Source organism: Choloepus didactylus, chromosome 9 (genome assembly GCF_015220235.1).
Source record: "Choloepus didactylus isolate mChoDid1 chromosome 9, mChoDid1.pri, whole genome shotgun sequence".
NCBI lineage: Eukaryota > Metazoa > Chordata > Mammalia > Pilosa > Megalonychidae > Choloepus > Choloepus didactylus.
The window spans coordinates 23,579,666-23,594,316 of NC_051315.1; the positions used below are offsets into that span (position 1 = coordinate 23,579,666).

General features: G+C 33.8%; 1 protein-coding gene across 10 annotated transcripts in view; it reads left to right on the forward strand.

Annotated features, from left to right (window-relative positions):
* The window catches only part of R3HDM1 (R3H domain containing 1), a 205,252-nt gene that overhangs the window by 102,938 nt on the left and 87,663 nt on the right, over positions 1 to 14,651 (forward strand). For 8 of the 10 annotated variants that reach the window (XM_037848731.1, XM_037848729.1, XM_037848727.1 and 5 more), the window contains 4 exons: positions 2,363 to 2,474; positions 3,568 to 3,646; positions 10,980 to 11,039; positions 11,123 to 11,263. In XM_037848731.1, coding sequence (XP_037704659.1) covers positions 2,363 to 2,474; positions 3,568 to 3,646; positions 10,980 to 11,039; positions 11,123 to 11,263 — 392 coding nt within the window. Of the gene's footprint in view, positions 1 to 2,362; positions 2,475 to 3,567; positions 3,647 to 10,979; positions 11,040 to 11,122; positions 11,264 to 12,873; positions 13,007 to 14,651 lie in introns of those variants that run through there. The other 2 variants (XM_037848735.1, XM_037848737.1) reach the window with 2 other exon arrangements.

Below are 14,651 nucleotides of genomic sequence, written 5' to 3' on the forward strand. Positions count from 1 at the left end.
TAAAAAATGTTGGGGGGAAATTCTTACTGCACTACATAAATTTGGCTAGTGAAAATTTATGTGAGAAAAATTATGTGGTATCAGGTGTATATGTTGTATATTAATGTATACATTATTGATCAAGGATAATTTTTGCATTTATCATCCAAATAGTTGTTGTATCAGATGATAAGTAGACTAGTTATGTCAGAATTAGATATTTCACTTTATACTTTCTTTCCCTCTCAAAGAGTTTCCCTTGAATAGAATAATTTTTTTTTCTTTTGGCTAATAACCCATTATTACCCCTCTGAACAAAAAATATATCTTTTAGTAGAAAGTCTTTTTTTTCCAAGCCTTGAATTAACTAAATTACATTTGAATGGGAATTGGAAAATAAATTATTTCTCATGAAATGTGCTAGTAACTGATTCTTGAGTGTAGAGACAACTTTCCCAGTAATTTGCTTGCTTCAGAATGAGATGTTTGAGACATTAATCTGAGAGAAAACTCGTTGAAGGACAATGAAAGAAGTGCCACTTGTATCTGATGAGAGCTTGTAATAGGAAAGTGACCTCAAAAAAGGTGTCAATGACAGAATGAAAAGTAAAGGAATTACAGCTTCCTATGGAGATTTTGCTATCATTCCAGGTATTTATAGTCAGAGAGTTTATATATAAGGACTAAGACGTTTAAAATATGCCTCATTTATTTACTACGGAAAGGAAGGCCAGTATATTAGCTTACTAGACACTTAAAATGCAGTTCATCTTATAAAATAATTGATATCTGTCATTAAAATGTATGGCATTTTTAATAGGAAAAGAAATGTGTGGATTTTGAGGGCTTTGGGAGGAGAATTTAGCAATGAAATCTGATAATCATGTAAATTCCTGATAGTAAAGGTGTAAGAGAAGATAGTGTGAAACCTTTTCTCCCAACATGAATTCTGTAGGGTTATCTTTGAGTAACTGGAATAGAATCTGAAAATCAGGAAAACTTTTAAATACCCTTTCTGAAAAATAGTTCTGAATTTATTTTTAAATATCCAGTTTACAATTATGAAAGAATAAGGAAAATGTGTTAGAAAATGAATCATAATGAGAAAAATGACTGTTTAATGAATTTATGAAGTTGCCAGTGTCTTTGGTAAGCAAGACAAGGGAAAGCGTAAAGCAAAGGGTTCATCATTCTAGAGAATATTGACATTGCATAGTATTTGTCCTATATTCTGAGCACAGATTTCAACTGCAATGGAATGGGAAGCAAGACTGAAAAGAGATAAAAATAGCTTGTAGCAGTTATACAGGAAAAAAACTTATTTGATCTGAAATCCTGTCAAAAATTATCTTTAGAAAAATGATGGGGGGGGGGGTGGGAGTTCAGTAGAAATCCTACTGCTTGCAAATTTGAGAGTCCTGAAATTTATATCCTTTTTGCTACTGACTTATTGCCCCTACCATCGCTGCCACCCCGTTCCCGGAACAGCTAATCATTTATCTTATTGATGTCTTCGTCACTAGAGAGCATCAGTATAATTTAAGTTTAAAATAGGCTACGCCTTTATCTTCAGTAAAAATGCTCTGGAGATTATTCTACCTTTATTTATAACTTTGCCTAAGTAAACAGTGCTATGTGATTTTTACCTTTTCAGACTACATATTATTAATTTCTTTGGGTTCTGAAATTACATATAAAAATATTGATATTAAAATAAATTGTTGAATTAGTTCTCCTTTTCAGTCTTTTAGAATTATGATTATTTCACAGTTAAACATTTCATATCTGGAAGGAAAACAATCTTGTCTGAAACCTTTCTAAAGCAATTTTGTGTTGATTAAAAGAAGAACAATGAAATATAAATTACAAATACAAAATAAAGTAATGTGTCATTGGTTTCGAAAAATTTTTTGTATGGCAGGGGAGTGAAGGCATATGAGATTATAGTGGATATTCAAAAATATTTGTTATTAATTATTGACTTGATACTCAAACATTTCTGTCGTCGTGCTGATAATTACCATGTGTTTAATGGTGAAGGCATCTCCAATTGCAAAAATAGGTTGAGAAGACCTTGATCTGATCCTTCAAGGGTTTTACAAAGAAGTACATTTAAACCATTACAGAGAATATTTCCTCGAATAATTTGAGGATATTTCTCAACTGATATGTTCAACCAAAAACATTAATTTTCAGATTTCCTACGAAGAGTTTGATAAAAGTGATAAAATATTTTTAAGTGTGAGGTATATAATTAAGTAAAATTTAAAAATTCATTTCCTTTTTTTCTTCTGGTTTTATGTTACTCAGAAACAGTAAGCATGTGCTATCAGCTGTATCACTTTATATTTTCATTGAATAACTGATTTTTACCTTTCAACAGGAAAAAATTCAGATCCAGTTAACACAATCATTTGAAAAAGAGGAGCCCTCAAAAGATGAAGCAGAAAAAGAAAAAGCCAGTGATAAGTTGCCCAGAAAAATGTTATCAAGAGGTTTGCAGTTTATTTGTTTTTTTTTTTTAAACAAAATTTTACTTTCACTGTCAGTAATTCCATTCCATCGTTTACCCCTCAAATAGTTATAGATAACATGTCTGAATTTTAAAAATGGTACAGAACCGACTGAAGGGATGATGGGCATAGTCATCTGTACAAACTGGCATAACACAGTTCTGCATATCAGTAAGATGCTTCAGCAACAACCAAAAAATGGCAATGTGTACCAGAGTCACTGAGGGAGAGAAGAGTCTTGATCTCTTATAGTCTGCCTCTCATTTTGAAATACTGGAATCACTCTAATTTGTGTGTTGATCCCACTAAATATATTATTACTCTTTGATTCCTTATGATGCAAAAATCTGATGCCACAATATTTAGTGTCCATTAAGACTATTCCGTGAAGCCCTATATGTTTATTTTTCATAACTTTCTGAGGGTCTTCACCATCACCTAGCATCATGGTTCAATAAAAAATGCTTTCTTAATTTATAAACCCAGTTATGTTTACCAGTACTGTAAATGGCATAGGATATTACATTTAGAGGGAACAAATCTGAATATTTGAACAAATATTTCGAAAGCAAGCCTTCAGTGATAAATATAATAAAAATCTGAGTAAGTAAATTATTCTTTGACAACTGCAATTCCTATCTACCTCCAAATTACTGCCTCTGCTTACAATCATAACCGAACTAAGCTGTCTTAATTTGCTACAAATGAGGTTCATTGTCTATGTCATTGCCCTTTCCACTTAAGGAGGAATTTTTGAACATGAAGATTATGGTGAGTATATAATAGGAACTTTCAAGAATTCAAAGTAAATTATACTGGTACATGTGAGAGATTCATTTTTTTTTTTTTTTTTAAGAATGTGCATGTGTATGCAGCTATGTAAACACATGACATGGAGCATTATATGGGACCAGAAGGTCACCTGAGTTCAACATAAATTCCCTTTGACAACCTTGTCAATTTTTTTTTCAATGTGGGGCATCTCATTTCATTTAAGATACGCGTCATGTATAAAAGGGAAAGGGATTTGCTTTCAAACAGCTTTATACTGGGTTTTTGTGTTATTGTTTTTTAGATTCCAGTCAAGAATACACTGATTCAACTGGCATAGATCTACATGAATTTTTAGTAAATACATTAAAAAACAATCCCAGGTAAAAATTAAATTTATAAGGTTTACATTGCTTCTAGAGTACCATAATTTTGCTATATACGTTTTCATACTGAGTATTAGTAATAAGATTGCAGATATTTGAAGTACACCAGAGACATTTTTGTTTCTTAGGGCTAAGATGTTGTTGGTATACTATGTGCACATGTATAAATATTTTTTTGCATTATGCATGTCCCCAGGATGTAAGAGTAATTCATATTTTCTGTAGGAATTTTGGGAAATACAGAATCACCAAGTTATTTTGGCTCTCAGTTGAAATTTTACTCACAGGAAAAACAGAGAAAAATATATACCTCACCATAATGCACCCAGACAAAAATTTGTAAAATAATTCTTTAGCTTAGTGCAGAATTTTTATTCCTTCTTGCTGAGTTTATAAACCTTCAACCCAAATCTCTTTAAAGTGCTTGAGTTGGTACTTTAATAGTGAAATCTTTTGTTTTGCCAGGGTCCTAGGATGATTAGTTTTTAACTTTTTGGCAGGTCATTCACTCCTTCAAGGCATTCTCCCCACACTTTATGGGGTAAAAGACTCCAAGGTTAAGAATCCCTCCTTTAGGTATTAGCCTCCGATGGTGGTAGGTGTTTAACATGCTTTGAAATAAAAGTAGAACCGTTTCATTGGGCATGTGCACATAGAAGATAGTGTACACAACTCTCTTGAGCATCCCTGAGGATTGTATTTATTTTCATTCAGGATTTATTGTATTTTTATACCATCTTGATTTTCTGTTTTGCATTTAGCATAAATTCTGAAGGGAGAACCACCAAAATGAAGTCGTCTCTTTGTAAAAGGGGCTGAAATAATTATAGGTATGGAGTGAGGGAGAAAGACAATTCTGCATGTCATTTTTTTTTTTTCAGTTCAAATTTATTTTTCAGTGGTTCCAACAAAAACTCAAATTCATTAGTCCATTAAACAGGCCTTTATTGATCATCTACCCTGTGTCAAACATTATACTAAACATTGTAGATATAAAGATAAACAAGACATAGATAGTCCTTGACCCTAAAGTATTCACCATCTGGGTGCTAGAAAAAGAAACATGGCATACAATTAAAATAGAATAAATGTTATAAATGAAGGTTTTCAAGGTGCTATAGAAAAAGAGAGGAGGCCCTAACCTATGTTTGAGAGGATACAGGAAGGCTTTACTGAGAAATAAATGCCTGAGCTTGAGCTGATTCTTGGTCTCTGGGGGCTTTAAGTGGGAACTGTCCACACAGAAGCTGGGAAAGACACTGCAGGTAGAAGAGCATTACCAAAGCCCAGCAGTGTGAGAGAGGCAGTTATATTCAAGAAGACGAGGTTGTATACTCTGGCTCTAGAAGGGCAGCATGTAGCAAGTGGTCCTGGAAAGTGCCATGGGGAAGATGTTGGTGAGGTGGGAAGGATAGATCATATCCAATTGTTCTCAGTATAGGATTGTACTACCACCCTTGGGCTGTGAGGAAATGTGCAGGGATGTTTTTGTTTGTCTTCCCTAGAATACTACTGGGGAGCTAGAGATGTTAAAAAGACCTGCAGGACAGTTATGCATGGTGAAAAATCGTCTTACCTGAAATGCCAATAGTGCACCGATTGAGAAATACTATATCATGCAAAGTTGAGGAGTAGTTACAGGATTTAAATAGTATAATACCATACAGATAATGCACTTTAGGAAAATTACTTTAGCAATGAGAAGCCAGGACTGTGATTAAAAGGAAGCTGGTTAGGCAACCATAGAGAGGAATAAAGAGGAAAGGATACATATGAAAGATATTTAAGTGGTAAAAGTATAGTTTGAGGTACCTGAAGTACAGCCAGGAGGTGAGGTCTGTCAGCAGTTAAAAGGCTCTAGTTTTCAAGTGAATGAGCCAGACTAGAGTTACAGTTTCAGAAATCATCAGTAGAGTTGAAGCTTGCTATAGATGGGATTGTCCAGAAAGATGAGATAAATGGCAAGAACAAAATTACATGGAAACAGTATTTAAAAGGTGGAGGAAAATAAAGAGACTGAGTTCTAAAGACAGTAGAAGAACCACGTGAACATTTGTCCTAGAAGTTAATCAATGGGGAGCAGTTTCAGAGAAGACAAGGTAACGGAGGGAATGAAAAAAGAGAATTATCAAAAACAGCATTAAGTTGGGAATTTAGGAAGTCATTGGCGGCTGCTTTAACAAGTCATTTATTTGGACTAGAATGGTGGAAAGCAGAACACAGTAGATTTGAGGAGTAAGTGGGAATTTAGGAAATACATAGTGTGAGTAAAACGAAGTAGAATCCTAAACAGAATTTTTCCTTCCTCTGATCCTGCAGAAGAGGCATCAGCAAGGGGAAACAATTAGAAATCCATTTTTATGCATTCCAAATTATTTTTCTTCTCTTCATTTCTCTGTTTTCCTCTATAAGTGCAAAAAAATATATAAGCTATCTGCACATGTACTTTTTTTAAAGTGTACTTTTCAACTGTTTTTAGTATATTCACAGATATATGCAGCTGTCACCCAATTTTAAATCTCAGAAAGAAACCCCATCCCTTTAGATATTATCACCTTTTACTCCATCCTACCCCTTCCCACCCAGCCCTAAGCAACCACTGTTCTACTTTCTGGCCATATAGATTTGCCTATTTTGTACACTTCCTATAATGTATATGAAATCGTATAATATATGGTCTTTTGTGACTGCTTTCACTTAGTATATTATTTTGAAGGCTCATTCATGTTGTAAAGCACATAGCCAAATGCCACAAAATTTCTAATAACAATTGCCCACTAAATCTTTCAATATTGAGCATTGCTCAGAGAATTCTATTAGATGTTAAGCAGGTTTATTGTTAGTGATATTAAAACTTAGTAAACTTTTACATTCTCAATGGTTTTCACTTCAGATTTTATTCTTCAGATCATTAAAGTTTTATCTTGTTCTCAGCCCAGTAAATAAGCTTAGTTTCAGATGTTAAGTAATGTTATCTGGAATTTCTGTTTGCAAGAAATATTTTCAAAGTCTACACTAACTACAGTAGTTACTAAGATATATAACTCAGGGACATGTAGGCATCCTTGATAGAGATTACACTCACTGACATAATTTTATACACATTAATTGTACACCCATTTTGCATAAATCCTATATGTAGTAAAGAAAATGGATAATACAAGTTAACCATATTATATAAGTATTAAAGGGGAGCAGCTGCATGGATTAATTCTGAGAATGAGTATTTCAAAAGTAATTTGTTTCTCTGAGGAACAGCATGTACTTGTTCAGTTATAAATATCTTGTAACATTATTTTTGTTGGAGGTAAAGTTTGTCATTTTACTTTTTATCTATTGCAGAGATTTGACCAATGGCGTATGGAACGTACAGAACAGATAAAAACATTGTTGTTTGCTTTTTTATTTACTACTGATGTGTCAGCCACACACATTCTTTACAGTTAATTCTGATGTAATAACTAGAAACTATTAACTGAAAGATTTGTTGCATGCTCATTTTAACTTCAGGTTGTAGTTTATTAAAGACTAGTTTAATGATTGAGATCCTTTTTGTTATTTCTCTAATACTAAACAACACATTGATTAATTTTAAATATTATACAATAGCAATTCAATATTTGTATGTACTTTTTGATGGTTTTGGTTCATGTGCTAAACATTAATATGCCTTAGGAAAAGTAATTCGTGAATCCATTAGTTCAAGTCCACTAAAAGTTCTCATATAAAGGATTATTAATTTTTAACTTAAGACCATTAACAAAATAACTTCGTTTACAGACTGGAAAATTTGGAAGCTTAGACGACGCTACCGTGGATATAAGGCAGGAAGTATAAATCTCAGGACCTTAGGAAAGTTGGCAGCCTTTTTCTCTGAGAAAGTTTTACTAAAGGCAGAGAGTTTAGTTTAAATATTAAGCAGTCCAGATTTTAATAGAAAAATCCTCTGCAGTCCATAGATCTGCATGTCTCAGAAAGCTGAATTTGTATCATCGCCTAGTAAAATTTTTAGATTCTGTTTTCTTTCATGGAGACAAAAGAAATTCCTTTTGATTGGCAGTACATTCAGCAAAGGACATTTCATATATGTAATAACTGCTATTTTGCACAAACAGAAAACCAATTTATTTTTTTTCTTGCAATTTTATTAAGTTATAGTCACATACCATAAATCATCCAAAATGTACAATTACTTCACAGTACCATCACATAGTTGTGCATTCATCACCACAGTCAATTTTTGGACATTTTCATTACTACCAAGAAAAAAAAGAAGAAGAAAAATAAAAGTAAAACAACCCATCCCCCCATCCCCCCACATCTCCCATTATTCATTTACTTTTTTGTCCCCATTGTTCTACTCATCTGTCCATACACTGGATAAAGGGAGCATGAGCCACACAGTTTTCTGCAATCACACGGTCACACCATTTACGCTATATAGTTATACAATCATCTTCAAGAATCATGGCTACTGGGTTGCAGTTCAACAATTTCAGGTATTTCCTTCTAGCTATTTTAATACACTAAAAACTTAAAGGAGATAGCTATATAATGCTGAAGAATAACTTCCAGAATGACCTCTCAACTCCGTTTGAAATCTCTCAGTCCCTGAAACTTTTTGTTTCATTTCTCTTCCCCCTTTTGGTCAAGAAGGCTTTCTCAATTCCACAATACTGGGCTTATCTCCAGAAGTTATGTCCTACATTGCCAGAGAGTTTACATCCCTGAGAGTCATGTCCCCACATAGGGGGTAGGGCAGCAAGTCTACCTGCTGAGTTGGCTTAGAGAAAGAGGCCACATCTGAGCAACATAGGAGGTTCTCTGGGGGTGACTCTTAGGCACAATTATAAGTAGGCTTAGCCTCTCTAGAAAACCAGTTTATATGCATTTGAACTTGTTTGTGTACTGTGAATCTGCTATTACATAGCCATAATCTCTTTGGATCTTTTCTAAGAGGAAAAATTTCCTTTGCAGCTGTGGCAAGTTAATTGAGAAACTCTGCACCTTCCTCTAATACAGTCTAGTATCAGACTCAGAAAATAAACCTTGCTTCATCTTACCTTCTTACCCTTATTTTCCATTTACCCTTTTTTCTTAATGAAAGGAAATATTTGTTCTTCCTGGTGACTAGTTTCTATTTCTATAAGCTATCTGCCTATAGATTGTTTTTTTTTTTTTTGTAAGACCATAAATAAAATAGTTCACAAAATTTACTAAAAAGTGTATCATTTCATGATAAACTGCCACAGTACATTAGCAGAAAAAGTGATCTTATAGTTAAGTAAAGAAATCCTTTTTTGGTAGAAACCTTTTATAAAGTAAAAATTCTCCATCCTCTCCCAAAAATTTAAGGTGAAAAAAGAATATTAAAAGACCTTCTGGGTGAAGTAATTTGATTAATTCATCATTTGCAAAATGTATTTGTTGATCCCCCTCTGTATCAAATTGTCCAAGTAACTATGTAATTATAATTGTGATAAATACTATGAAACAAAGAAAGTGTCAAAGAAACAGGTTCTTGAGGGAGTTCTAGGCAAAGGAAACAGCAAGTTCAAGAAGCATCATACAGGAAGGATCTTGGCAGTTTCAGTGACAAGCCAGGATTGCAAGTTTTGTGAGTAAGGGGCAGAAGACGAGGCTGAAGAGGTGGATGAGGGCCAGATCATGCCTGCCTTGTAGGCCACATTGCAAATGTTCACCTCTGATCTAAGAGCACTGGGAAACCCGTGGCAAGGGATTGACATGTAGTCATTTACCTGTCAAGAGATCATTAAGGATACTCCAGGTAGAACAGATTAGGAGGACACAAGGGAAGATACAGGGAGACCATACACTACTATTATAGTAGTCAAGCCAAAGGTTATGATTGCTTTGATCTAGTTTGGCAATGGAAATAGAAGAAAAGATAGAAAATAACAAATATTTGCAATAGTAATTAACTGGATGGGGGGTTAGTTAAAGGATAGTAACAGCCCTAAAATTTTCATGTTTCTAGTATGATATGCTGTTTTTAGGATGATAGGTGGTGTCACTTGCTGAGATGAGGAATAACAAAGAAGAATCAAGTTTGGGAGCAAAAATGGATGTTGCTAGAATTTATGTCAAATTGTAATCCACTTTGCAGCTTTGGGTTTGAAATCTCCAGGTAGACAACTTTTCCCTTGGTTTTTCAACCAATGTAAGAATGTAAGATAACTATTTGTTTAATGAATGAAGGGGGGAAAGGTTTTACTAGTTTTATGAAGATTCCTTTTGTAATTTAGAAGGTAGATCAAACTCAGGGCTAATACATAGATTTTGAGGCAATCTAAGCAGGAAGTACCGTGTCCTTTAATAGAATTTGAGAGGAATCTACAATATACTGTTTATTTTGGAGCGAAACCTTAATCTCTTAGCGTCGTTTTCTTGATCTGTAAAATTTGGGGGATCTCTAAAGCAACTACTACCTTTGAGGTTCTCTGTTTTTTTCACATGTACATGAAATTTCCATACTCTCTTGGCAATGTTCTTGGTGTTTGAGCAAGGAGATCCTTTGGGGAGTGGTACTATTAATTTTGTTGCAGCCTAAGTGCACTAAATAGAACTCTAGTGGTCTAAAGGAGTACATGTAGGTACTCCCTAGAGTCCTTATTTATTTTATATGTTGGAGGTCTTTGGTTCATTTTTATTTGTATGTAAAAAGTCCCCAAAGCCTTAAGAAGAAAAATTAGTGGTTTACCGAATGAACTGACAAGTCTTCTCCCCCTAATTCAGAAGTTAGAATGTAGTTCATGTTTCTCTGCCATAGTCCCGTCTACATCCTGACACTGGATTCCCATGGGATCCTTCCTGTTGTTACTGACATTGCATGTTCTTTAGAGGACTGTTTCTATGGAGTTCAGCACAACAAGGTCATGTTCCTGCTCCCTCTCATCATTACTCAGTGAGGAAGTAAAGACTAATACATTCTTATTATACATATATTTACACAGCAGCCTCCAATATGGTGTTACTTAACAGATGAAAATGCATCTGTTTTAAGATTAGCCACATGTTAATAATGGTTGAAGTTCAGTGATGGGTCCATCAAGGTTCATTACACTGTCCTCTCTACATTTGTCTATGTTTAAGAATTTCCACAATAAAAAGTTAAACTTGAAAGGTCATCTTTCATTTCTTCTAAAACATTACTTTTTCATAAAGCCTGTAAATATTATAGCATCAATCTTCAAAAGCCCTCAATGTACAGTTTTTAGGAAAAAATTTAGCTATATAATTTCATAACTTTTTGACATTTATGATTTCAGTGTTAAGTTTTATATATAAGAATGTTCATATTTTGTTTCAGGGACAGAATGATGCTGCTGAAATTGGAACAAGAAATTTTAGATTTCATTGGTAATAATGAGTAAGTCCTGACATTTAGCAAGAAAAGAAATTGTCGTCATAGTTCTCCTTGACTTACTAAATTGGTTTTTCTTATACCTCTAGGTCTCCACGTAAAAAATTCCCCCCAATGACATCTTACCATAGGATGTTATTACACAGAGTAGCTGCTTACTTTGGATTAGACCACAATGTTGATCAGAGTGGGAAGTCTGTCATAGTAAACAAAACTAGCAATACAAGAATGTAAGTGTCAAGAGAGGTAGATGTATGTTATTATCTGTATAATAATACTTTATCTTTCTACAGCATCTTTTATCTGAGGTTCTTAAAAGGTTTAGAAGCCTAATTAAGCTTCTTAATGACCTTATGTGATAGGACCAAAAAATACACTTAGCTCATTCAAACAGTAGACACCAGCCTGGACTCATATAAGGCAGATGAATGAGCACTGTGGCACATGGTTGCAAAAAATAAATGAAAAAGAGAACATGATATTGCTGATGTTTGATAATCATTCTCTTGTGGATTTTTGATTAAATAATGTAATTATATAGCTATGGCCAGCCTCAAGGAAATTTGTGAAAACAAGCAGAATTTGTCTTCTACACTCTCCTATTTAATTAATCCTTTTCAGCTTACTACCCTTTCCTCCTCTTTTTGCTCCTTTCCTCCTACAAATCTCAGTAATTTGAGACTGTGGGCTAATTCAATATTATTTATAATGTTGTGTCCTCCTTCTGAGCTATGTATAATTTACCGAGGAATTTTGTAAGGGTGTGTGAGGAACATTTTTGCTTTAATAATCAGTGCTGATATTTGGGAGCAAAGGTTCAATCCAAAAGCCCCTAATGTTGTGACACATAAGTAGCCGCCACTTCTGTGTATTTGTAAGGTTCATCCTAAAGCAAGTAGTTGACTTCAGCTAAAATTTGTAATTGGTGGTGATCTGCTTATTCAAAGAATTTTCTATATCAAATTCATAAATGGCAGCAATGAAATTATAGTAATGAGCAGCAATAAACTTTCTTTTCATTTCATTATTTTTCTGCTTCTCCTGTAGCCATGCATCTCTCAGGGTCTTGTCTATGAGCCAGTTTACATGGTTATATTAAATTCATCTATGTCCTTTCTGTTATAATGGCCTTTACTCTTAAAACTGCCATATTGCTTGCTGGATCTAAGTTGGCTTTTCCCAGTTCAAATAGTTTTTCATCAACTAAATAGGTATATTTTTATTTTTTAATGATTATTAATGAAGACAATTGTCTTTGAGAGGGATTCTTTATTCCTTTAGGTATTGTTGCCTGAAAATATGAACCTGGTTTAATATTCATCTGCCTATCCTTTAGTCTTTTTAAAATATCCTCATCAATTAGGACTTTTTCCTAAATAAGTGATATCATGACTAAAGTAGGAAAGTAACCATTAAGATATGAGCTGAACTAAAAGTAAATAGAACTCTTGATTCATTTAACCAGTACCTTTCAACATTACTCAGAGCTGCTGGATACCCAAGTATGTGTACATTAGCAGGCATTTCAACTAACATTTCGACTGGTAACTCTCTAAGGTTTTCAATACAGTGTAACCTCAGTTATTTGAATGCTGTGAATGAAGCCAGAAAGGTCTAGGGTTTTCTTTATCAAGGTAATCGCAAGTTTAGCTAATTTGTGATTTTGTGATCTATTAAAGAAGTAGGGGTCAATAACATAATTATAACTGAGATTTCAGATCATTGAAGTTACACTGTATTCTCATTTCATATCTTCTGGGATATAAAGAAGGTTGTAAATCAGAAAACCTTAGAGATCTGCTCCACATTGAATAAAACCAAACTTACCTTTTCCTCATAGGCAGATTACCCGCTCCAGCCTTGAACCAGTGGTGTTCTGGATGTCAACAACCTGGTGTCCACTGGGGTGTCTCAATGGAGCGGGAAGTTGGCGATTGCAGGGCAGTAAATTCAGGCACCTATAAAACAAAGAGGTAAGACAGTCTTAAGGTTAGCTGAAATGCCTGCCAATGCTATTTGGTTTGGGAATCCAGCTGCTCTTAGAAAAGTTGCCAGGCCCTTGGTTAAATCTTATGGTTCCTTTGTAATAACATAATCTCTCACACAGGGACACATTCCTTGAATGAGAAAGTGTGACATTGAACAGCTACTAAAAATAGTTGATAAGAGTAAATTGGGCAGTCAGTGAACAAAAATAACAGCATACTGCCATGATCACAGCCAAGCAAGATGATCTTTTAGACCTCTAAAGAAAGCAATCCCTTTCTCATCAGTTTAGTCACAAAGCCGTTTTTACTCTTTTTTTTTTCCCCTCCTGCTTTACTTCTGTATTATAAAAGGAGATATGTTCTCTGTTTCAGTTATCTAAGTCTTCTTTAAAGATAGATTTCTTTAGCTTGCTCAGATAATTCTCATTTTTAAATCTCAGTTTGCATAATTTTACAGGAGGCAGATTCAGTATTTTGTTGAATATTTACTATGTTAAAACAAGTATTTATAAGTGTTACTTGGATACTATATGCTGAAAATACAATTACTCAGATTTATTTTGTTGAGAAATTTATTTAGGATATTCACATATTATGTGATTATTTATTTGAACTATATGAAAAAATACCAGGGATTCAATAAGATTTTCTTTATAGCCTCTAAATATATTTTATATATCATATTTTGCAAGAATAATTCCAATTTCTTAATAGGATAATATTAAATCACAGGAGTTTTGAATGAATTATTATGTTAAAGTTGAGAATATATTTTGGGAGGTGAAATTTTATATAATTTTGATTTTCCAAGCACTGCAATCTTGAAGACCAGTCACTATAAAGTATTCTGTTAAGATTTTGTAATCATTACTTGAGATCAAAACTTTAACTTCCAAAAATGTACTTCTCTTTTCTAACCTGTTTCAGTTAATATAAAACAATACTGCACCCTGCTGTAATAAAGAATTCTTGGTAACTTGCATGTATTTTGAAGTAGTCTCTTAGTTAATTCAACCACAGAATATTTGATTACTTTCAATTTTATAACACCAAACCAAGAGTTTATAACATCAAACCAGGAGTGTGACATATAAGATACAATGCTATACTTTCTGCTGTGTCCCAGAATTTTTTTCTTAGATTTAGAGGAGGAAATGGAAGGGGAATAAATTGGCTTTGAGTCTAACAGACTTGGTCTCCAGCCATGGCTTAGTCATATACTTGCCCTGTGACCTCGCACAGTTGCTTAAACCATTTAAATCTCAGTTCTCTCAATAGTAATTTATAATAATGACAAGCTTCTGCTGTGTGTTTACTCTTCTAAGTGCTGAACGTGTATTAATTCATTTCATCTTCAGAACAACCCTATGAAGTAGGTACATTATTCCCATTTTACAAACATGGAAAACTGGGGAATGGAGAGGTTAAGTAACTTGTGCAAGGCTCAAAGCAAATAACTGGTAAAACTGGATTTTTTTAACCTGAGCAGTCTAGCTCCAGAATCTGCACTGTATTAGATACTGCCTTTTAACCATAACATGAGATAATTAATATTTTCCCATAAGATTATTGCGAGGAATGAGATAACTTAAGTATCTATTAATGCTATTAATAAATAGAAACTTTTCTT